Source organism: Pipistrellus hanaki (genome assembly GCF_964339955.1).
Source record: "Pipistrellus hanaki genome assembly, chromosome: 10".
Taxonomy (NCBI): domain Eukaryota; kingdom Metazoa; phylum Chordata; class Mammalia; order Chiroptera; family Vespertilionidae; genus Pipistrellus; species Pipistrellus hanaki.
The window spans coordinates 29919959-29944383 of record NC_140512.1 but is presented as its reverse complement, the minus strand read 5'-3'; the positions used below and the strand labels follow the sequence as shown (position 1 = coordinate 29944383).

The 24425-nt window shown below is 45.3% G+C and overlaps 2 protein-coding genes across 8 annotated transcripts in view; one reads left to right on the top strand and one right to left on the bottom strand.

The window, feature by feature from the left end:
• Positions 1-969: 969 nt before the first annotated feature.
• PEG10 (paternally expressed 10) lies at positions 970-8697 on the bottom strand. Of its 4 annotated transcripts, none has more exons than XR_014796113.1 (3): positions 8426-8686; positions 4228-4289; positions 2269-2457 (listed from the first exon to the last, which is right to left on the bottom strand). XR_014796113.1 is itself a non-coding variant. In XM_084896694.1 (2 exons), exons 1-2 carry the CDS (start codon positions 8428-8430, stop codon positions 1107-1109), a joined length of 1356 nt encoding a protein of 451 aa, XP_084752820.1. In that variant the 5' UTR covers positions 8431-8685; the 3' UTR covers positions 970-1106. The 4 variants fall into 4 exon arrangements, 1 of the variants encoding a protein (XP_084752820.1); XR_014796114.1 differs by having other exon boundaries at positions 8437-8686; XM_084896694.1 differs by lacking the exon at positions 4228-4289 and having other exon boundaries at positions 970-2457; positions 8426-8685.
• A 154-nt stretch (positions 8698-8851) lies between these two features.
• SGCE (sarcoglycan epsilon) overlaps positions 8852-24425 on the top strand; it is a 126734-nt gene continuing 111160 nt past the window's right edge. For 2 of the 4 annotated variants that reach the window (XM_084896693.1, XM_084896692.1), the window contains exon 1: positions 8852-9044. In XM_084896693.1, the coding sequence (XP_084752819.1) occupies positions 8936-9044 (109 nt within the window). In that variant the 5' untranslated portion in view covers positions 8852-8935. The remainder of the gene's footprint in view (positions 9045-24425) is intronic. The other 2 variants (XM_084896691.1, XR_014796111.1) reach the window with 2 other exon arrangements.

Genomic DNA, 24425 nt, shown 5'->3' with positions numbered 1-24425 from the left:
CGGCGGCGGCGGCGGCGGAGGCGGCGGCGGCTGCGGCGGAGGATACTGGGGTACCGGGGGCTGGCGGTACCAGTGAGGATTCCAGGTGATCATCACGGGGACATAGAGCGGGCGTCCATGTCCATCTCTTCCTACTGGGTACCAGGCGAAGCCGACGGGGTAGGCCGGGTAGGCCGGGTAGGTGGGGTATCCAGGAATCTGAGGAACGTACTCAGCGTAGGTGGCCAGGTGGGCCTGGTCATCCCAATTTGGAACAGAGAGCTGAGGGTACTGATTCTGGATGGTGACACTGTTGGGAGCGCGGCAGCGGTAGGACACCTGCAGCTTCCACCCCCTCTTCACCTGAAGGACCTGGGCACCGTTGGGCGCGATGGTTGGGGTGATCAGACCATCCTTCACGTGCCTGGCGATGAACTCCCGCAGAGCTGCCATCTCGGGCTCGGTGAGCGAGTAGATGTGGCCGCTGGGGATGCTGTGGGCTCCGGGGATCATCTCGATGTTGGGGTCCACGAGGCGGTTGTCGGGGTAGACGTTCTCGTCGACGGGGGTGTACACGTTCTGCACGTAGTAGTACCTCACGGGCTGGTACACTCGGAAAGCCTCGATGGCGAAGAAGAAGGGAGGCAGCGCAGGGGGGAGGAAGGCGGGGATGGGGGTGTACACGCGGCAGTGGAATCGGCAGTAGTCGGAGTCGAAGATGATGGATCGGGTGCTCCAGGTGATGTTGGGGTCGTGGGTGCTCAGCCAGCGCACCCCCAGGACGATGGGGAAGAACGGGGACTGAGTCACATCCAAGGACAGCACCTCCCGGTGGTTTCCCAGGTCGACGATCAGCTCGTGCGTCTCGTGGACGACGGGGCCCGATGCTATGGGGCGCCCGTCGATGGCTTCCACCAGTATGGGCCAGTCCTTGATCCTCAGAGGAATGGCGTGGCGGGCGACGTACTCGTAGTCGATGAAGTTGCCAGAGGCACCAGAGTCAATCATGGCCCGGACAATCAGGGTGTGTCTGCCCGGGATGTGGATCTGGAGCATCACTTGCAGGTGAGATGAAGCATCATCCGGTGGGGACCTTATTAATTCCGGCCCGGTCGCTGAAGGTCCCTCTACAGCGGGGCCGGGGAGTTTCCCGCCGGCGAAGCAGCAGCGGCGGCGGCAGCCGCGGCGGCGGCAGCAGCAGCCTTGGCAGCCTTGGCAGGACAGTTGTCGGCGTAGTGGCCTCCGTTCCCACAGTAGAGGCACAGGTTGAGCTTCCGGCGTCTCTCTTTCTCTTCCGGGGTCAGGCGCATGCGCGCGCCGCCCACGGGCTCGGTGGGGTCCACCTGCTGCTGCTGCTGCGGCTGCTGCGGCTGCTGGTGGGTGGTGCCCACCTGGTGGTGGGTGGTGCGGGCCAGCACCAGCACGCGGGTGGTGGTGGTGGTGGTGGTGGTGGTGGAGGTGGGCGGCTTGCGGGCCGCGGCGGCCGCCCGGGCCAGCCTCCTCTCGATGAGGATGCACTGGCTGATGAGCGCGGGCAGCGAGCGGGCCACCTCGAGGCGCGCGAGCTCCGCCTGGATGTGCTCGCTGAGGCCCTCGTGGTACTGGTCGATGAGCGCGGGCTCGTTCCAGTCCAGGTCCTGGGCGATCATCTGGAACGCGTTGGAATAGTCCACCACGGAGCCCGTGCCCTGGCGCAGGCGCCGGATCTGGCGCTTGGCGGCTTCGCGCCTCTGCGGGTCCTCGAACACGTGCTTCATCTCGGACATGAAGGCGCGGTAGTTGTGCATCAGGTAGTGGGCCCGCTCGAGCTTGGCGGAGGCCCAGCGGGCCGCGCGGCCGGTCATCATGCTGGTCACGAAGCAGACGCGCACGCGGTCCACGGAGAAGTCCCGGTTGCTCTTCTCCATGAAGATCTGGCACTGCGCCATGAAAGGCACCAGCATGTCGGGGTTGCCGTCGAACTTCTCGGGCAGGTCTTCGGAGCCCTCGTCCACCTCGGGAGGCAGGGGGACAGCAGCCGCCGCCGCGCCGCACAGCTCCAGCTCGTCGTCTTCCTCCTCTTCCTCCTCTTCCTCTTCCTCCTCTTCCTCCTCCGGGGGGTTGGGCCCCACTTGCTCGCGGAGGTTCGAGTTCTCCTGCGTGAGCCTCTGCACCTGGTCCTGCAGCTTGTTGTTCTCCTCGGACTGCCTCATGACCTTCTCGCGGAGGTCGTTGATCTCTTGGGAGAGGTTCTCACGCCGGCGGCGCTCCTGGCTGTTGGGGTTGCCCTGATCCTTCTGGCAGTTGTTGTTGTTGTTGGAGGAGGGGTCGTTGGGGGGGGGAGGAGGGGGAGGCGGGGGGCAGTCGGCGGGCCCCAGGGTGGCAGTTGGGGTGGGAGGAGACCTCCCAGCTGTGGCTTCGCTTCTGTGGGGATGAGGGCCTGGGTCCTGGCCTCCTCTTCCACCCTTTCTTCTTTTTGCTTTCAAATGCTTTTTGTTTCTGTAAATGAGGATGAAAACATAACTCAACACGTACAGTCAAAGAAGCACAATAAAAAGAACTTAGCATGTAAAGTGCTTTAAATACATGAGTATTTAAAGCTTAAAGAATACTTTAAATACATGAGTATTTAAAGTATAAGGTACTTTAAATACATGAGTATTTAAAGTATCTCTTTACTTGCTTACATTAATAGTTAATAAACAAAACCCTATACAAAGAAACAATAGGTAATGGGGAAAAAAACACTTCTTTTTTAATGTTCAAATGATGTTTTTCTCCTCAAAAATCACCTATTCATTATGATTCAATAATACATAACTGTATCAACAGTACACTGCTTAACTATGACTATAAAAGAATGCCAAGACACTCCAAACTTGTTTTGAATCCAGAGATTCAAGCAAGAAACGTCCAAGGTAAGATGGCTACCAAATTAATTACACAAGAGAAAGCCAAAATGATAACTTTTTAAAACAGTTATTAAAGAAGTTACAGGTAATATAGCAAATAAATAAAAAATCTGCCAGAAAACACATAGGATTGTCTAGACTAGTTTTCTGACCATAATTTGATTTCCCAAAAAGAAATTCCTATGGGACAGAAATGGCACTGAGCAGCAATATGTGTATATCAATTTTCCTCCTCATTATATGTATGCAATTAACAAATATCAGTTGCTACCTCCTAGGAGGAGCTGGGCTATATACATAGAGCCCAATAATAGTATACCTCAAACTTAGAATAAGGGTTGAATTAAATAGTGCAGGAAAAGCACATAGTGAGTTTTTAATAACTGTTAGCTGATATTAATCAGGTAACTAATACGAAAGCAGAAATGTCTACTTCCTGTGTAAAGAGGCTGGGATTAAAACAGGGAGGGGCTGCAACTATGACGATCTAGGCACTGCATTTCCCACCTAAAGATACTATTTTATTTATTTTTAATATTGAGTTGGTCAAACAAATCCAGGGCCTCATTTGACTTGCAGGTCACCAGTTTGCAATGCCTGCTTTTTAAAAAAAGGAGTTATTAATGGAGCCCCACTTGAAAGTTTATAAGTTCTAGTGGGATAGGGCTGAATTCCTTGGGTTGAATAGTGTGGGGGTGGGGATATGGGAGAGAAGAGACTAAAGGTCCTAACTATGTATAAGGTGACAATCACATAGTGCCCATATTCCTCCTGAGTTCAGGGGTAAATGTATGTAGAGTAATTAAATTATTTTAATTTTTTTTAATGAACATCATGTTGTCAAATTTGGAAAACTGACATCCTATATGCCCTTTGCCCTTTGCTGTTGGTGTGGCCTCTCCAAGGAGTGGCTATTCAGCAAGCAAAGTCCTTAAAGGACATGTTTACTATGTGCCATTTTAATATTTTTAACTATATATTTAATATTTAATTACTTTATATTTATATTTAATTACTTTAATAACTTAGGCTATAAAATAATCAATCAATGACCTTCAAGATAAAATACTTGTTTTTAAAAAGTAGAAGATGCAATTAATACACTTTAGTTTGATATTTAATTTCATTTCCAATGCCTTAAAGACAATTGTATTGGTGACACTCAAATAATGTAATTATTTTTATTTATTAAATTTAAGAAATTAAAGAGTTTTATTGCCCCCCCCCCCAAAAAAAAAAAAAATCCACAGGTCAGGTGACTCAGGTGCCATTTCTGTCATCTAGATATTAGGAGTTTGAAAATACAGATTCTGAAGAGGCCTGGCGCAGATTGACCAGGTCAGAAAGGTTAACCTACATGTCAATCAATCCCAGTCACTGGAGTGAGTTGGCTTTATTGAGGTCTGATGGTTTTAACATCTGCAAAACACAATGATAGGTCAGAAATAACAACACATTAGGAAATTAGCCAATAATCACCGAATTGTTTAGGGAAACAAGATCAATAAGGGTTTAAAATTAACATGTTTTTAGTAGACAGGAAGGTAACAGGAAAGTGAGAAAAGGCCTGAAGTTCAGACAAGAGGGAGGGGCTGCATCTATGTAACTGGGGGATACATGCCTCCCCTCCCAAATACATTCAAATCTTTTAAAAAAATGTAACTCCAGTGCTGGTCAAACAAATTCAGGGCCTTATTTGGTCACCAGTTGTGACCCCTGACCTTTACTAATATCAGGCCTCAGCCCCCACTCTCAGGAACTCTAACTTTGGAGTGGGACTCCAAGTTTTAAGAAAGGTGATAGGGTAGTGGGCAGGTAGGTTAACTTTCAGTGTCAGGAAAGTTTTAAAATGTTTTAACAGCAACTGGAGCACAGATTAATAAGGGAACAGGAGCATTGTGACTGGATTTACATTACAGCTCCTTAAACGCCCCCTTAAGAGGGGGGCCAGATTGGGGAGACAGGGGTCAAGAGGCCCCACTGCTGAACCTGGAAGGACACAAGCATAAAGCCAAGCCACCTGGGACAGGTGACGTCATTACATATGAAAGAGTTTTGTGTTAGTCTTTTTAGAAATTAAATACATACATTTGTTTAATCCTGGCCTCTTCAGGATGACCTCTAAAAATGTCTATACCCCGAACACACCAAAGACCGCTGTACATTAAACATTCTGTTAGGAAATGACACTTCATTAAGCAAGTCTTTATTGTTTTACGTTTTCAAATGTCCAATTTTTTTTTTTAAAGTACTATGTGTACTTTTGTGAAATGCAAGCTCATTCATATGCACATGTTTTCACCACAGGTTTGAACCTCTTTAAAATGAAGACACCAAGTTTCCAAGGGGGGGATGGGAGGGTCAGGGTGCCAAGGGGGGTCACAGGGGCCAGGGGACTCGCTGAAAGCTGTAATTATGATAATTACATGTTTGTATACTTGTTGGGGGTGGGGTAGGATGTGACAGATGGGGGGGAGCCAAAGTCCCCAAATTCCTCCCATAACAAAGTCCTGGCTCATGGTTTATAATAATATAGAACCAGGTTTTTAAATTTATTTAATTAGAAAGATAAACATGGTACATATGACTGGCCATAAAGTATGGATTTATTTTAAAGAGATGTTTAATAATGCCAGTTAAAACCCTCAATCTATATTTTGTAATGTAACCACTTTGTTACATTAACACAAATTTAAAATTTTAAATGACAATTATGTACCATTAAATAATCCATTTGCCCCGAATTTAAATAATTAGCTTTTGACTTTAAAAATAGCTAATTATTTTGAGTATTTTGAATTAATTTAGTTGTGTTGTGTTATAATTACAGCTTACATTGGAGTTTTAAGATGCATACTTTAAATTCCTATTAAATGTGAGAGAGATAAGGCAAGCAATCCATCACAGGAAAAAGCCAGGCGCAAGACACCAAATAAAATAACATAAAATAAAATAAAATAAAATAAAATAAAATAAAAAACCCTGCAGACACCAAGGCAAACATCAAATAAAATAATTTACTTTGGTCACTTTACACATACTTAATGAGTGCCTACCATATGCCAGGCACAATTAATGAATATGTAGACAAGTCAGCCAGAGCTAATAACCTTGAGTTCCAAGAGAAAAAAAATCCAGCTTCATAAGCACGCAATTAAACACCCCATCCTCGCTCAGAGGCCAAGCACCAATAAGCCACAAGTTGTTTATTTTGTATCCACCAAGGCATGGGGTTCCAGCAGGTACCGCCACAAAAACCCAATAAGGTCGCAAAACGAAAAACAAAAAACAAAACCAACAACCTTAAATGTTGAAGTATTTAAAATATTTTGTTTTTCATTTGTAATAAAAACATTTAGCTGGATTGCCTTTAGAGGCGCCATGCCAGCCATGTCAGCATAGAAGCATCCTTTGAAGCCCACTATCGAGAATTTAAATTCTGGGATTTTTGTTACTTAATATGCAAAGCACTTATAAAAAGTGCTTATGAATTCCAGGTATTATTATTAACTGTTCTTTATTATTTTTATTCTTGATTATTCTTATATTTATTAGACACCTGTGGATAAAAAGCAAAAAACGGCGCAGAAGAGAAACCGCAGGAGGGCGGGGCTGTGCAGCCAGGCTCAGGTAGTGAAGGCGCGCATGCGCAGTGGTGGGCCTGCTTGGCGGAGGGGGCTGGTGGGGGCTAGCTCACACTGCGCAGGCGCAGGCGGCTCCGGGGAGGCGGGGCCCTAGGCCAGCTCAGAGGAGGCGGGCCCGGGAGGGGCTGGGCTTTGGATAGGCAGGGCCTGGGGGGGGGGGCGCCACCACCTCAGAGGAGGCGGGCTTGGAGGGGCGGGGTTTGGGGGAGCCACCTCCAAGGAGGGGGCTCTGAGAGGCGGGGGTCTTGTGAGCCGCGTCAGAGGAGGCGGGCTCAGGGAGGGGGCGGGCTTTGGATAGGCAGGGCCTGGGGGGGGCGCCATCACCTCAGAGGAGGCGGGCTTGGAGGGGCGGGGTTCGGGGAGCCGCCTCCAAGGAGGGGGCTCTGAGCGGGGCGGGGTCTTGTGAGCGCGTCAGAGGAGGCGGGCTCAGAGTGACGTATTGGGGGAGGAGGGTCTAGCAGGCGCGTTTAGGGGAGGCGCGCTGCGGGGGAGGCGCGAGGCGCGCTCCGGGGAGGCGCGCTCTGGCGAGGCGCGAGGCGCGCTCCGGGGAGGCGCGCTCGGGGAGGCGCGCTCGGGGAGGCGCGCTCGCAGTAGGCGCTAGGTGGCGCTAAGCGGCTCTGAGCCGATACTGCGGAGAAGGCGCGCTAGAATGGGCGGGGCAGGTCTGAGCCTGGCTGCAAGCCTCTCCCAGGACCCCCCCTCCTGACACCCCTCCCACCAAGTCTCCCACAGCCAGATTCATTTCATGCAACAAGAGCAATCCCCTCCGGATCCGATCCCTCCCCGAGACTAAGCAAACCAACAGTTTCCACAAACTGTTGCTGGCCGCGGATTCGCGCCATCACCGCAACTAGACCGCCGCTTCCATCTAGCGCAACTAGGCAAGGCAGCCTGCTCTGCCGCCGCCGCCGCCGCCGCCGCCGCCGCCGCCAAAATATCCCCCTTTCCGCTCAAGTCGGGGCCCCTCCACTCCACTCCACTGCTATAGAGCAGGAATGATGTGGGCAGAACGTTAAACGCTAATTTTTTGCCCGGGGCTCCATTTTGTCTACCACCACCACCACCAGCACGCAGAGACCCGACCTGCAGAAAAACGTAGTGGGAACCATTCCAAAAGGTACGCTAGAGACAAAGGGTGGGGTCCCCCCCCCCCCCTCTAAGAAGCCGGAGTAATTTTACTCCGCGGCTTACATCCCTCTACAGCTGGTTTCTTTGTAGCGCCAATGCAGCTTGCATATCTCTGCAGCTGTTCTTACTTTGCAGCGCGTTCGAGGGCATAAATTGTTCTGCAGCTCATGTACCTCTGCAGTTCCCGTGTGTGGTAGCTTGTAGCTCCACGAAGCACCGCTGTAGTGCGATCCTTTTTTTTTTTTTCCCCGTAGCGCTCATCGTTTGCAGCTCAGATTTTGCAGCGCATCTAAAGCGCAGGTCCATCTGCAGCTCCTACATCGCTGCAATGCCTCCTGGCTGGTAGCGCCAATGAAGCGCTTATCAGCCTTTCGCGCAATTGAAGCGCTTATCATCCTGCGGCGCGTGAAGCGCCAATTAGTTTGCAGCGCGTACCACTTGAGTAGCGCAATTTGCAGAGCAAATTCCAAATTGGACTGTAGCTCATGTCCGTCTGCAGCTCATGTCCGTCCGCAGCTCATGTCCGTCTACAGCCCACATCTGGACTTGGGTTCTAAAGAAATCAAAGCCGTGAAGGCTTCGTTTCTCCACTCCGTTTTTTTTTTTTTTTTGGGTTCAAGCCAGTGAAGGCGTGACAAGGTTTTTCGTGGAGAGATTCCGAGGCGCTACTCTCCATCTCCCCGATAAGAACGGGGAGATCTCCATCTCCCCGATAAGAACGGGGAGACGGGATGCGATCTGGAGAAAACAAAAAAGGAAAAAAAGAACAAAAAACGTTCTCACCGCATACTCACCACGCGAGGACTCCTCTGCGAGGGCGGGAAGGACGGGGTCCCACACCTGTGCCGGGCGCGGGATCCGCTGGCTGCCCCGCAGCCCGGAGAGGCTCCGGTTGCGAAGCCCGCTCAGCGGACCTTCCGCGGGGCTCGGCGGACCCTCTCCGATGCTCTCCGATGTTCTCCTTCCCAGGTCGCAGTCGGGATTCTTCGACACACACCAACCGAAGTTGAAGCGCGTGTACCCGGAGCGCCGACTGGCAGCCTTATATAGGCTGAGCAGAGGAGGGGGCGCCACATCCCAGCGTGCCCCGCGAGCTCGGGGGGGCGGACGGGGTGCGGGGGCGGGGGGTGGGGGCGGGGGCGCCGCCTCGCTTCGCGGGCCCGCCGCTAGAGGGCGGCCGAGATCACGGGAGGGGGTGCGGGGTGCCGCTGATGCTCAACTGGCCAAGCTGGGAAGAAAGAAGAAAGGGAGGGGAGGGGAGATCGAGGACGGCGGGGCCTAGGCAGGCCAAGCATGCAGTTTCCCCTGCGGTGGGAGTCGGGAGACCCTCGTGCGTGGGCAGGACAGGGTCGGGGGACGCGCAGGATGAGCCCCTGGACCACGGGCACCTTCTTGCTGACAGGTTAGTGACCCGCGCGCGCCCCGGGAGGTGCCAAGGCCAGCTGGCCGCCGCCCTCCCATCCCCCCACCGAGGCTTTGGGTGCTCTGGGCGTCGCCCCCTCTTTGTTGCCTTGGGTCCCCACTGCACCCCTCTTTCAGGACGCCCCCCGCCCCACTTTTGGGCCTCGTGCGTCGCTCCCCAGGCTTGACCCTTGGCCTTTTCTTTTTCTTGCGCCCCCCCCCCCCCAGGGCTCCTCCCTGCCCAGAAAGCGCAGAAATTTTATCTCCAAATTCCATTCCCAAACCTGTTTCTCCCCCCTCCCCCCCCATCTCCAACCCTGGTGGTGGACCCCTCTGATCCCTGAAACAAAGGGTTGGAGGTGGGGGGGCAACAAAGGGCTGGGGGTCCTTGCCCATTCTTATGGGGGGCTCGTTGTTACCCCACGGATGGGTCTTGGCGGCACAAAGGCGAGCCATGAGAAAGGGGTGTCAGGCTTCGCCCCTCTCTACAAAAACACATTTTTCCCCCTTTTCTTGAATCTGATGGGGAGAGAACAGAAAAACAAAAATGTCCATTTGAAACAACTGATTTACCCTTCTTCCTGAGCGCATTTCTGGGCGGCGGTCCCCGGTTTCTCTCTCAGTTCTCACTGAGCAGGGGAGCAGGACCATGAGATCCGGGGTCTAAGCTCGGGGTCAGGGTTGGCCCCGGCCGGGGGATAGAGACGCCGAAAACGCACTATTTGCCCCACCAAGTGCTCTATTTCAAGGAAGCAGAGACAATCGGAAACAGCTGCGGATGCCTCCGCCGGGCTTGGCGGGCTCCGGGGCTCGCAGCCACGGCCCTTTTGTGGCGATTACGAGGTTTTCGGAGAGATTTAGCCTCCCCGCCACGGCACATTTCTGTAAATCTGGTGGGGAGCATGGCCACATGTTAGTCACAGCCACCTCGTGTCAAGCCTTTCGGCTGCGATGGATGCCGAGATTTCGTCCCCACATACAAACATGTATGTTTTTTACAGCAGAGGACATGGCAGTGGCTTCCAAGACCCATGAAAGGTTGGGGAAGGAGGCTTTTTTTTTTTTTTTTTTTCCAAAAAAAAGCCTTCACGCGCGTTTCCATGTAAGCCCCCCAAAGTGTGAGGCGCCCAGAGAGAAAACGGACAATCTGTTGATAATCCGAGCAAAACAAGTTTAAGTTGAAATGGGAAAACAAAGTGTCTGCAGCTGAACAAGTTTCCTTAAACAGACATTTGTATTTGAAGGCTAAAATCCAGCGTAGTGGAGTAACGTTGCCACAGATGGTTTTGTACGGAGAGAGAATAAAGAAGAATCTGACCCGTTATCCGTAGCCGGCTGGGTGGCAGGCTCCTGTGTAAAGCGAGGCTTCTTAGAAATAAAATTGTAGCATCTTTGCCGAGAAATAGAATATTGACCATTAGGTAGATGAATGAATGAAGTGCAGATTTCCAACAATGGGAGATATTTATCTAGGAACTTGGGGGGAATCACAATTTTCTTTTTAGAAGCGCCTTTTCATCTTTAGGATGCGCACGCTTTTTCTGCAAGATGGAACAATATCAGGATTGCTTTTGTTTGCTGGAGTACCGTTGTGCGGGGCTGTCAAATATTTAGCTTTATTTTAATCCAGAAAATTTACTTCATCTTATTGTTAACCGACAGATAGTCTTTTCCAAAAGGTCAGGTGAAAAATCAGTGTAGATGGCAGGGGAAATTCAAGTTTATACATTTCTCCAAGATTTTTAAAGTTTCAACAAGTTTGAATCAATTGATATTTTTTCATTTCAAATTGTTAACCGGGATTTTTGTTGTTTTTTGAAAAAAAAGGTTTAGTATTAGTTTTACCATAATTTCTATTCATTGCACAAAAAAATTAATTTCTATTCATTGTACAAAAAGTAAGGGAAAAATATTCCAGAAAATTGAAAAAAAAAATGAAGACAATCAAGATCACCTGTAACCTGTAACCATTCTAAGATTACCCCAGGAAGCATTAAGGAATTTGTTTTTTCAGACTTAATCTAACTAATACCTATTTTTGTGAGAGTTGTATGTATATAATTTCTAAAATCAAAAAAGGGATCTAATGAATTTTCTCCATTTTTTTTCAAGGATACTTAATTGTCAAATAACATGACATTTTCAGACTTTTAAAAAATGAAATGTTGATTATTTTTTCTAAGTAGAATTTTAAATGACCATGCAGTACATAAAGATCTATACCTAGAGAAGTGAGAATTTTCTCTGATTTCACTATTCTAACATACACATAGTGACCATTTTGGTGTATTTTCTTATGTTATTTATTCTACATATGAAATAATTTTTACTTTGCCTTAGAAATACAGTTTTTCTAGAGAAGAAATCAGTAGATAACTAGTTCTGATTAACCTTTCTTATCTAAAACAACAAAATGTTAAAAATAAAAACAAAATACAGGGTTAATAGACAATACTTTAGATAACATTTTTGCATTACCTAAAGCAACAAAACAACATTGAAAACTACCTCCCAATATTAACAAAGACTTTAATACCTTTTTGACATTTAGAATCCTAAGTGAATTTTAGATTTTCTCAGGTATTTGTTCCTGGAGTTGACTATTTCTTAACCTATTTTGCACAAGATTACATGTAAAGAAAAATGTAATGCCAGATTACATTTCATTGCTAATGTGCATTATCTATTTTACCAAATGAGAACTGGGCATTGTATTTGGACATTTTAATCCATCTTAATGAAAATTTTCTCTGAATCTAGGAAGCTGTTGACTTACCACCAACATTTAACTGCTAGTTTAGTGGGGAAATTGTATTTCAAAACAAAGTGTAATATTCACTTGTCATATAATAACTAGACTTCTATTTGGACATCTTCCCTATTTAATGACCATTTGCCACTTATTTGTGAAGCTGTTGATTTACTTCATGTATTTAGTTGAATTTCTCCAATGGTGGGAAAATTGTATTTCAAAAACAATGTGGAATTTTCATTTGTCAAATTAAAAGTGGACTTTCTAGTTGGTCATTTTATCTATTTTAAATGGCTGAAGCTTTAGTATGGAAAATTTATTTCTAAGCAAAGTAAAATTTTCAGTGGTCAGATAATAACTGGACTTGGTATTTGATCATTTTATCCATTTCTTGTAAGAGTTTGCTATAAATTTAAAAGCTGTTGATTTACCTCACACATTTAGCTTTAATCTAGTACTGTTGACAAATTGTATTTCTAAGCAAAGTGGAATTTTCACTTACTGTAATGAAAAAGTACTGGTGAGAGACAACCCCAAAGAGATAAAGATAATAGGTATCCAGTTTCTCTAACACCGGCTTTCCATGGATGAAAACCACGTTCAAACCAAAATGTGAAGAAAACCTGGCATGTTAACATTTCCCAATCAAATATTCAAATTGGGTGGGATTCTAATATGTGCCGTATTTACAGATCACGTTTTCTCCAGTATAACTAGTTACCATGTTCCTTTTTCTTTTTAACTAATTGACCACGCTTACTCCATCGGTCCCCTTTTCTTAAAACTCATCCTTACCTCCGTTCTAAATAGCAGTGCAAATTCTATTGCTGATTCTACTCTTAGTGTTTTGAAAGGGGCTCTCGGTGAATAGATGCTATGGGTGTACTCGTCTGTGAGAGATTCTTGGCTGGAGCTCTGTTTCAGTCGGGGGCTTCACAGAAATAGTAACATGGTGATTTTGTGTTTATTTCCATTCTTTCCAATGAGCAAAGACAAAGAGATATCTCGGACACACAGACGAAAAAAAAAAAAAAAAAAATCCAGTCTTTTTCTAAACTTCAGGATCCAGTCTGCTATCTCCCTGGTTTCCAGAAATATTAAACCAAAAGTAGCAATGCAAAATAAAAAATAAAAAAAGGAGAAATTGGTGTTTCTAAGGATCAACAAGTCTTTTGAAAGGACTATTTTTTCAGCTTGGGGTTTTCAGACTGTTAGGATCAGATGCTCTTGAAGCTGTTTCACATGAACTGCCTCCAAGCAAAAGGCTCTGGAAGCAAAAATCCCGGGGTCTTCAACTTTTAAGACAATGTCACTATAGCAAAGACAGGATGGAGTAAAAACAATCCCCGCAGTCTGCTCTTGGAACATGTGCATGGATGCTGCTGGTTTTCTAGTCGGATGCATGTGCATATATATATTTTTTTGCATGACTATCATTTTAATAGGTGCAGATTTTTTACACTTTGTTTTGAAAGATAAGTGAATTTTGCATTCCACAAAGCACTTGTCAGGGATTTAGGATGCTCTCGTGTGTGACAATTGCTTTGTGAGCGTGACTCCGGCTGAACCGGCACCTGCCAGGTGTGTGGGTGACTGAGCGCGGGTCCAGCAGTGGTCCCCAGCCGGCACAGAACCACACGCTTTCACACCGGTTCTTCTCTTCTTCAGAATTTTTATGAATGACTTTGATGAAGACCTAGGGCACTTGCTTTAAAAAGGGATCACTGTTAGTGTTCGATAACAGAACTTAGAGTTAACATGGATTAAATAGGTTGCCATGCTATGCAAAAAGATATTTTATACTAGTCAGTGCATCCTAATTCACTGAAGTGTGAGGAAGGAGGTGGCTTTACATGGTGGTGATTTTTTGAGGGGGAAAAAAAAGGTTAATATGAACCAGCAGCATGATGTGGCTGCAAAAAAAATAAAATCAAATTTAGATTCTGGTCATAGAATAGTGCCCATATGTCACAAAAATTAATAGTGCCCTGCTCTAATTAACCACATCTGTAGTACTGTGTCCATCTCTGGCTGTCACATTTAAAGAGAGATGTTGACAAATCAGACAACTTCCAGAGCAGTCTGCGGGGATGGTGAGAGGCCTGGCAGTCCTGTCACAGGAGCTATCTTCAAAGAGCCTGGAAATGTTTAGCTTGACGACTGAAAGTAGACATAAACTCTTCTGTGTGTCTCAGAAAGCTGAATTAGTGCCAGTGGGTGACAGTGTTTCATGCCGGAGACCCTCCTAACAGCGCAGCTCAGCAAGAGAATCAACCTAACACCCTTACCCGGTCCGTTCTTTTAAAACAGCAGAAAAATAGTCACCTTTCTTGCAGGGAACATTTCCCTTGAAGGCCATGATAGCGTTTTTGATGTAGGACAGACAGCAAAGATACTTGTGATGGAAACATTTTATTCTTTCTGATCAGCTGTCTAAAACAAATAGTCCTGCCTGTTGCAATTTGATCTCTTACAACTTGAAAACTGCTGCAAACAGGGCAACTGAAATGCGTTCCTTTCTCCCCTCTCATTCCATTTCAAACTTGAAAACCCGAGAAGAGAATTAAAGTTTTCTTCCCTTGCTCCCTCTCCCCGCCCTCCCAAAGTGTCCTAGCATTACTTGCTCCCTAGAATTGTTCCTTCCTTCGGGTTTCCAGCTCCCTGGGATCAGGCTTTTGGGCAGAGTGGGCCACAGATGCTGGGGGCACTCAGGATTCAGGGGAGCAGGTTGCTGCTGGCTGCTGGTTCAGGACAGCTCAGATCTCTGCTGGTGGAGCCTCTTACCCCGGAGGACATGTGGGGCAATTCTTCCTTCTACCTCCACGCGCCCCCCCCCCCACACCCCTCTTATATGTCCTTGCAATACTTAACATATTTGCTTTATTTTCAGTAGAAAAATAAAACCTTCCCATCAAAAGTAGTTTCTGGCAACTGTGCTCTCTCGACCCCTCTCTCTCTCAGGTCATCCTGGTTTCGGAGTGCCGCAGGGGGACATTCTCCGTGTCTCAAACATGTCTCAGGGCAGACTCTCTGTCCATCTGCCCATTGATGGCTTGTTTTGATTACCCTATCTGACTTTGAAAATGCGGTGCAAGTATGCATGCAGGGCTCCACTTCTGAGGAGCGATAGATAGCCCGTAAAGGGTCTGGCCCCACCGAAACCATTTTTTTATAGACCAGAGCCTTGAAAACTGAAGGGACTGCCAGGGAGAGATGTGAAGCAAGGACATTCTTTAGTTATCTCTTTCCACTCACTTTTCCCTGCCATTTTTTCTTCTTTTTTCTTTTTTTTCCTGCCTCTTCCCTCCATACCCAGAACTTTCATCCTTTCCCCCAACCGTCAGGTCAGAAACGCAGCCAGTGTGTTTAGTGTATTTTTCGTGTTGATCAAGTGTCTCCTTGTTCCATCGTTTATCAAAGAGCCGTGCAGGGCTGTGGGTCTGCGGCAGCGCGCAGGGCCACTCCTGCTGGCTGGCTTCCCGGGCTGTTGCCGAGGAAGCCACAGGCCGCACTCCTGCTTCCGGGAGAAGCACTCCACGCGGAGCGGCTGGCTTGGCACGGCTGGTGCACCTGCCCCGCGGGCGGCTGCTGGCCAGCATCCCCGAGGGCCCGTGTGCTCCTGCTCCCCGGGGAGGGCAGTGGAGGGGCCCCCATGTTTGCATCCTGAAATTTTGAGAACTTATTTCAGAAATGAATAGGAAGCCTCAAAACAGGGGTTGCTGGCATGATTCTTAATGCTGTATTCTCAAAAAAACAAACCAACAAACAAAAAACACTCAAAAAAAACACCAATCTGTTAGTAAAAAGCTCAAGTGCTCTTTTCTTGAATCACTTTGGTAGAATTTTTATCTTTTTGTGTCTTCCTCTAAGGATTTTTATGCAGTATTGATGCAATAGCGGTTGCCATGTGTTTTGTTCCTTAAAAAGCACCATTCTTTAGCATGTCTCACTTTCTGCTTAATTGCCTCGGACTAATTAGACTTTAGAATGGATCCCCGGCATTCCGGACCCCGGGAATCGCCACGGCATCTGTGGTGACATGGAAGGCAGACTTTTTCTCTCCGGACAAACGGAGCCGCTCATTTCAGAAATGTTTAGGAGTTAGGCAGCCCTGGCATACATTCTTTCCCATTCTTCAGCTTTGCACTCATTCATCTGGTCACCTCTTGGATTATCATGGAGATGCGGGGCTCCCTGCGAGTTTGAAAGAAAAGATCCCAGTTCATTTTCCTGTGGTGGCTACATTTCAGTTCCCCATGTCTTCAGGACCAGGCAGTAGAGGAAAAGTTGCTCTTTTACCTCGGAATGCAGAGGCAAAGAGAAAAAGAAATAACCCGAGGCTGTTTAATTTTCCTCTCCTCGGGAAATTGGTGTTTCTCACTTAGCAGTAAAATGACATTGGCTTTTCTCCCCTATGAAATAGTTCATCATTACAGCAGCATCTTTAGCATCTTTCATTATCTATCGTTAATAGAGTGGATTCTAATCACAGGCCAGTGCCGCAGAAGCGGGAACCGGGCAGGTTGCTACATGTGCGCATCGCAATGACAAATGGATGTTATTTTTTTGCCTAGCCGGTTTACTTCTGAGGGTTTAGCTCACAGATGTGTTTGTGAAAGTGCTCAAAGATAAAAGTATAAGGATGCTTATTGGAGCATTGATAGTAATCATGGGAAAGCTAGAAAAATAGTGGTCATCTTTACTAAGCGATCATTCTTTTTCTTCATTTGTGTTTTTGATGGCGACGGGTTTTGAGACCCCCTGTGTGTCCAGGGAATCCGAGTTCCCAGCCATTATGGAACTTTTACCCTGTTGGGGTTGACAAAGATTAATTAAATAATCACCCACATATATGTGCCCCTGGACCTGTGATACTTGCTACGAACACCGCTAGAATTTCTAAGTTGTGGACTTAGACAGGGGGATCAAAGGAGGCTTCTCTAAGGAAGCACTCAGAGCTCAAGGATGAGTAAATGTTATTGAGGTGAAAAGAAGAGGTACATTTGACAGAAAGGAAAGATCTCTGGGGGCCCCGGGGGCACGCTGGCTTGGCTGATAGAAGGCGCTGGACGAAGGCCAGTGAGGTTGGAGCCTGGAGGGAAAGGGGAGCACAGTGTGCCAGGAGGGGAGACGGGAGGTGAGGGAGCAAATTTTGCGGAACCCGTTAGACCACTTCAAAGAACGTAACCTTTCCCCCCTAAAACCTATAGAAACTAGTTGGAGGGTCTGAACGGGGCGTGATCGGCTGCACATTTCAAAAAGCGTGCCCCGGCGGCTTTGTGCAGGGAGGGTTGAAAGGGTCAGAAGAGATTGCAGCAGATGAGCTCCAAGGCTATGCTTTTCGCAATCCGGGCTGCAAGCGATGACCTCCTGGGCTGGGGAGTGGGGGGCGATGAGATAGGAGGGACATTTTTAAAGAGTAAACAGCTTCAGGAGGGGGCCATGGATTGAATTTGGGCAGGAAGCGATGTCAAGGACGATTTCTAGATTTCTGTTCCTCTTCGTGAGGATGAGGCATGCCGGAGGACCAGGCTGTAAGGGACCGATCTGAGGTCCTCGTTGGAGAGGCTGGATTTGAGGTGCTGGTTAAAAAGAAAAAAAAATATGACTGAGCCACGCAACATAAAGCCATGCAACCTTATAAGCAATATCCTGCAAACATGTTCATGAGATAGGCTAAGTGAAAAAGTGGGATCGCATTATGTAAGAAAGCATACAAGTGTTTATGTGTACATGCATGCAAACATGTTTACAGGGGATACGGGAAGATGCAAAGACTATGGAGAGTGGCATCGGAGGGATGGCAACAGATTCATGAAAGGGAACTTTTGTATTTTATACCCCCACCCCTGGTTGTGCTATTTGACAGGAATGACTTACAACGAGAACGTGTGGCTTTTATAGAAAAGAAAATTAATGACAATTGCAGGTAAACAGCTAAGATGAGAGTCTTTTCCTTTCAGAGTTTTCTTAATTGGAAAACCTTGTAAGCATGATTATGTTTTATTTTGAAGAGATGTTCCCCCTACAGTTTTACTTCCCTAACCCAGTAGTTCTTACACTGTACCTCTTAATCTTCCACTAGACTGCACTATCATATAGTCTAGATTTTATATAGTCTAATATACTGTTGTGTAGTCTGCCTTTCACTCATTTTATTAATTTCAGAACAGTCCAACATTTTGCGGAGGAGGATATTAAATAGTGATGGTTCATGTCATCACCGCATATCCTAAGCATCCCTTTCGTGATGGGTCCCACTGGTGCGCCTTACTCATCTAACTTTTTTTGAGAGAAAATACAGGTAGTTCTATTTCCGGGCAGGGGAAACCCGGTAATACTGTTATATGCCTCGGTCGGGTTATTTGAACAAAAGAGTAAAACTACCAAGAAGTGGATAACCCTTCCCTTGCCATCAACTCTTCTATTAAGCCAACACTTCTTTTATTGACTGATTCCCCCCTTCAGCTCTCATATGAGTAAAGCAAAGGTGAATCTCGTGCTCATTCGGTTTTGATTTTGTTGCATTCTTTCCTCAGCATAAACCCGAGTTGATGAGAGTCAGAGGGGACGAATATCAGTATTGAACTCGCTTCTTATTGTATCTGGCTTTCCTCAGAAGGGTTAAACTGCAGCTCTCAACAGGTACGCTGTGGCCAGCGCTGAATGAAGGCTTGCTAGAATGCCATCCTCATAGCCTTGCAAGAGGCCCTGTGGCGTTTGGGAGGGTTGGAGCCCATGGGCTTGTTGCTTTGCTCGGAGCAGAGGTAAATGCTCAGAGCGTTTACTCCAGGCTGCCTTAGAAATATAATCATTTTTCATGTGTCTTATGTCCTCGAGAAAAACAAAAGAAGGTGTTATATATTTTAAAACACCAACTATAGTAACAATAAGATTTTTTATTTGAACATCTATTTTTTTTTAAGATCACATATAAAGAAATCTAAAATGTTCTTCATATTAGCTGAAGACTAGAGGTCATAATGACTCAGGGTTTGAGTTATGTGCTAAGCAGTCTCCTCAGGGTTTTAAATGCATTATTTTGTTTAACACTCACAACATCCCTATGAAGTGGGCACTGTACCCCAGCTTCCCACTAGGCGGAAAAATGGAATAACTTGCCCAACAGACAAAAATTGGGGTTGAACCCAGGCTCTCTATCTCCAGTATATCTATAATCTGATACTATGCACTGCTTTGCTGTACTCCAATCTCATTTCACTCTCAGCGAATGTCTTTCCAAGCTTGTGCGAACATTAAATATCTAGTAACTTAGTTGTATTAAATAATTGCTCATGTCATACCCTGCCACGCTCTTCTGTTTTCACAAACTTTGGAGGCTTCTTACTCTGGCGTTCTTGCTGTTGCGCTTCTCTGAGGGACAGCTTTTCCTCACTCCTTACAGAGGTGGAGGTGGGGAGTTCTCATCAGCAAATACCTGATGACATATAACATGTTAACCTTCTCTTAATGAGGGGTGTGTGTGTGTGTGTGTGTGTGTGTGTGTGTGTGTGTGTCTGTGTGAATATGGGGTTAATTTCCACGACCATTGCCTCCTTGCTAGCTATTCTAATCCAGCAGTCAGGGAAAGCCTTTGTTTTTGTTTTTTCTGGAAAGAAAAATAAATTGAAGATGACTTACTAATAATAATAGTCATATCTCAAATGACATTAAAATATATAGTTTGAACTTGTTTTTGCATTTAACCTGGGGGCTTGGGAAGTTCTATTGATGAACTTTTGGAGCCAGTCAAAAAATGGGTTAAAAATCCAGCTCTGCCACTCACTAAAGGTATGACCCAGGATAAGCTACATCATTTCCTAAGACTTCTTATCATTGCAAAATGGAACTAATAAGTACATCACAAAGCCGTTACCATAAGCATTACATTAGTTAACATGTATGTGTCCCTTAGTGGAGTGCCTCACACTTAGCACTCAAAACATGGTAGCTAATAATAATGTCAGCTAACATTTTGTGAGAGAGAGAAATGTAAGAACAATGTGAGACCATTTAAAAAGTGGTATGGGCAGCTGCATAGAGGAAAAGAAGAGGGAATGCAGAGAGTAAGGGAGCAGCACGGTGACATAGGATCGGTGAGAGAAGGGGAGCGATGCAGGGGATGTCAGCTCTACATCCGATTTATGAAAACAAGGTCTGTAACCCCTTCCCGGGAAATATGAATAGTGAGGAAGTAGTGGACTCACCTTGCTTGTAAGGCAAGTGTGTTAATCACATTAAATTCCATTTGACATATCCTGCTGTTTACTTCGACAGTGATGTTGGAGTAAGTTATTATTTTTTATCATGTCTATCTCTTGACATTCTGATTAGCTCATCAGCAATCAGTCACTATTCACTCTTCAATTGCTTTTATTAAGTAGCCACCCCTCCTCCCCCCGTCAGCAAATTATTCACATTTAGGAAAGAGTTCTGTCTCTTGAGAGTGCTTGCTCCAGGCCAGATGAAAGGTAGTCATGCCGCTACAAGACTCGAATGAATCATGGGATTTTAAGACAAACTTTAAGTATTGGATGGTTTCTAGGGAATATAAGGGCATGCCAGACTCCTTTGGATTAATTCTGACTTTGATGATTTTTCAGAGGGAGCACTGAGGAACTGAATAAATTGTATAACTTGATATGCTAGCTAATTTTGTGACTGCCTTTTTAGTCGGGGCTGTGTAAGCGCAGCATGCATGTAATTCTTTGCTTTTGTGTTTCTGAATTAGAGCAAAAACACATCCAGGTACAATTATAGCATATATTAGCCTGAACGCGTGAGCACAGTGGAGTTCCTTTCAATATTTCTGAGGATGGTCAATCATATTTGAAAAGAATCCACCAATTTGTACATGCTGGCTTTTTCTCTCTCCCTCATTAGAATTAATCTTGAAAGTTATAGGTGGAATATTTAAAAAATTAAGGCATATTTTCCTATCCTAAGTAAGGAAATTTGTGCTCACAGAAAAAAAAAATTGTTGGGCCTTTTCTAATGAAAAATCAAATTTTAAAGCACTAGCCTGTTTCCGGGAGGATTCTGCATTTGTCAGGGTGCAGACTGCAGTAACTTTTTTATACAGGAAGTTAGTCGAGTGGATCCACACCATTAAAAACAAATGGTTATTTTCATGTTATTGAGATTTTCCCCCTCAAGCTGTGAGTCTTGAATATCTAAGTAGACATCCCATTCGTGACAATCCGTCTTGCCTTTTGTGACATTGTCTTGTGAGTAGAGTCACAAAAAGTTGTCTTTTTATTGAGATTTATTGGGCTGTGGTCTTCTGTGGTTAAAGTAGGAATTTCGATGGATCAATAGGAACTTTTAAAAAAATGAATATGCTCAAAGCAGTGTTGGCCTTCCATTAGAGCAATATCTGTGAGGTGTGTTTAAACTATTTTACCCTGCCTCTGTTTGATAACCATTGAGGCCCCAATCAGGTTTGTATTTTTAATCCTGAGGAAGGCAACTGGACTGCCCTTACATAGGACCTGGGAAGTATAAGCAATGAGAGCTTCCCCTGGCAGGGACCCGGAGTAGCGCTCCATCACACACTGGCTTAGTCAGGCTCTAAAAGCCAGGGTGCAAAACAAAACAAAAAAATCCTGTAGAGTTATTCTAGTCATTTCTTTAGGTTGCCCTTAAAGTACAATCTGTGCAGTTTAGTGTATATATCTCTTTAGAGTAGTTTTTATGCACAACAGAGTCTGAGAACCACTGAGCTAGAATAAAGGAAAAAACAAAAGGGGTGCAGTCTAGACACTCAAACTATTATTTCTTTGTGGTAGCTCCCCAATCCATGGAAAAGCGGAGAATTCTAAAGAATCCTGCATGCCGCAGAGTTTACCCCATACATCTTTGAGACCCAGCCTCTGTAATCTTAAGACATATTAATAGGTTCGTTTGGTAATGTAGGGATTAGGTTAGACAGGAAGCATGAACGCACCTTGCTCAGGACCAGGTTGGCGTGCTAGGTTTAAATCTCAGTGCTGCTTGTCCTTGTTCTTTGGAAACTTGTAGAGAAGAGTTTGGCCAGCTGCCTCCTGTTTTTCCTAGATTGGGACTTCACACTGTCTAGCAGTGACTTACACGTTCTTGCACGTTGACTGCCTCTGTGGGCCCGTTGGAGGTAGGAGTGGGTGAGGTTTTCAGTTCTAAGGTCAGGCCCTACAGTTGGTGGATGTTATGTGACTCAGTTGAATATCATACATAACCCTTGGGATCTGTAGGTCTTCTCTTGGTCTTCGGAGTTCAGATTTCTATGTGAGAATCACCTGATGAAATTGTGTAAACCGCCTATCTAGACTTTCCACGGCGAAGTCATGACTATGTGTTGTTGTTGTTGTTGTTGTTGTTTTAAATATATTTTATTGAATTTTTTACAGAGAAGAAGAGAGAGGGATAGAGAGTTAGAAACATCGGAGAGAATCATCAATCAGCTGCCTCTTGCACACCCCCCACTGGGGATATTCCCATAACCAAGGTACATGCCCTTGACCGGAATTGAACCTGGGACCTTACAGTCGGCCTGACGCTCTATCCACTGAGCCAAACCGGCTTCGGCGACTATGTGTTTCTAATTTTTTTATTTTTATTTAACTACGCATTTTTGGGAGTATGTTTGAATATGTATTTTTCAAGAACTGCCCAGGTGATTCTTATGTAAGCAGCATAACCCTGGGGAGTAATATATTTTGCCACAAGAGTCTTTGAACATTTATGAGCCTATTTCAGGTTAAATTATTTAGGAAATAACTACTGTATTTTTATGAAGGCTTTAAAGGACATAATTTCAGTTCTGAAGTGAATCAACCACTTATTAGCCGAATCAGCCATAAGATTGACCTTTCGGTAGATGTAAAATTGGTACACTTAGGTTTGCATATTTAAAAGATTGAATACCAATCAAGTCGTTTATCTGTTTGGGGTGCTGGGGGGCCTTTGATTTCGACTCCCAGGTATCGCTGAAATGATCAACCAGAGGTTTTGTTTGCTTGTCTTTAACAGCTTGGGTTTTGAATTGCATTTTCATTTTCATTTTGGAAGGTAACTTGGTATTTATCGTAATTCAGAATTTTACTTGAAGTTCAGTTTGAAAAGGCAATGTATGTTTCTCCTCTGATCCAACACTAAGTTTCCTCTATCCCAGCAAATGCTTCTGTCTCCACTCATCCTTCCTGTCTGATGCATGAGGTATATTTTATTTGTGTGTATGCTTGGTCCCACCTATTCCAGCATTTCTTAGATTGTTTCTCTTTAGTTATGTTCCTTTTCTTTATCCTCCCTTTCTGTCTTTTCCCCAGCCTATGCACAAAATCTGTATCCCCACACGAAAATAACCAACCCTCTCTCCACCTTGCTGCGCTTCAATCTACCATGTCATTTTATCTCTTTGCTTCTCTATTCCGGCCAGTGTTCTTGAAATATTAACTTTATTTGCTGCCTCTACATCTTGACCTTTTGCAGTTTGGCTTCTATGCTTACCACTTTATTGGAACTCCATTTTAACAGAGTCACTAATAACTTCTTATTTTCCACATCTAGCCGTCTTTTCTAAGCTCTCATCCTCTGACCTTTTTGCAATATTTGAGGATGCTGATCACAGTTTCCTTCTTGACATCTCTTCTGTGGACATACAAGACACTTCAGCCTCTGGTGTCCAACCTCTGTTTACTGCCTGCCTCTTGTTTCTTTGCTGAATCATTCTCTGCTTTTGCTATGCAAATGTATTCATTAACATGTTCTTCTGCCTTTGCTGTTCCTCCCACTTCTGTGCATTCCTTTTTGCTGGATTTTAGCTCCAGGAGCTAGGACAAAACTATGGGGTATGTCCTGAGGGACTCTTAGACTGAATCCGGAGGAAACATATCTGAGATGCCAGCAGAGAGACCCAATATTGTGGTTAGGAAATGGTGCCCAAATATTAAGTCTGAAAGGTAAGGATGAAAAATGGGAAATTAAGCAGTAATAGTAGTAGTTTGTATGATGGCAAATAGACAGATGGGACAAGAGCATGAAGGTATATCTTCTCCAAGCACTTTGTACACGAGAGCCCAATGTGTATTACCTGGGAGCATGATCTCTTGAAGGAATTGCGGGGGCTTTGGCTTCAACAATCATTTCTCAGGTGATGAACCTCAAGTCTGTATCTGAATCCCCATTAAATTCTCCTATGAACCAGAGTTATACTAGTATTTCAATCTTCCTCCTAGATTGTTTCTCCGGGATATTTAACTGGTACCCCAAATTTAACATTCCAAATTAAATTTATTTTCTTTATCTTGAAACCAACTTTTTTTTTTCGGGGGAGGGGTTCCTAATAGATCACTATTCTGTCATTCTGGACCAAAAATCCAAAGCCATCTTTGATTACCCTTTTAGCCCACATCTAGCTATTTGAAAAGTATTATCAGTATTATCTCCACTATGTCTTAGAATTGGCGCTACCTTTACTTCCTTTTGTTTCAGCTGCTGATTTATTGGCTGGCTGCTACTCAACACTCCAGAGATAGTCCCCTTTTTAGTATCCTCTTACCCCTATTCTTTTAATTGCTGTCAATCTAATGTTTCCAAAACGCAACTGTGAATTTAGAAGACACTTAAAAAATATTTTGCTATTGATTTCAGAGA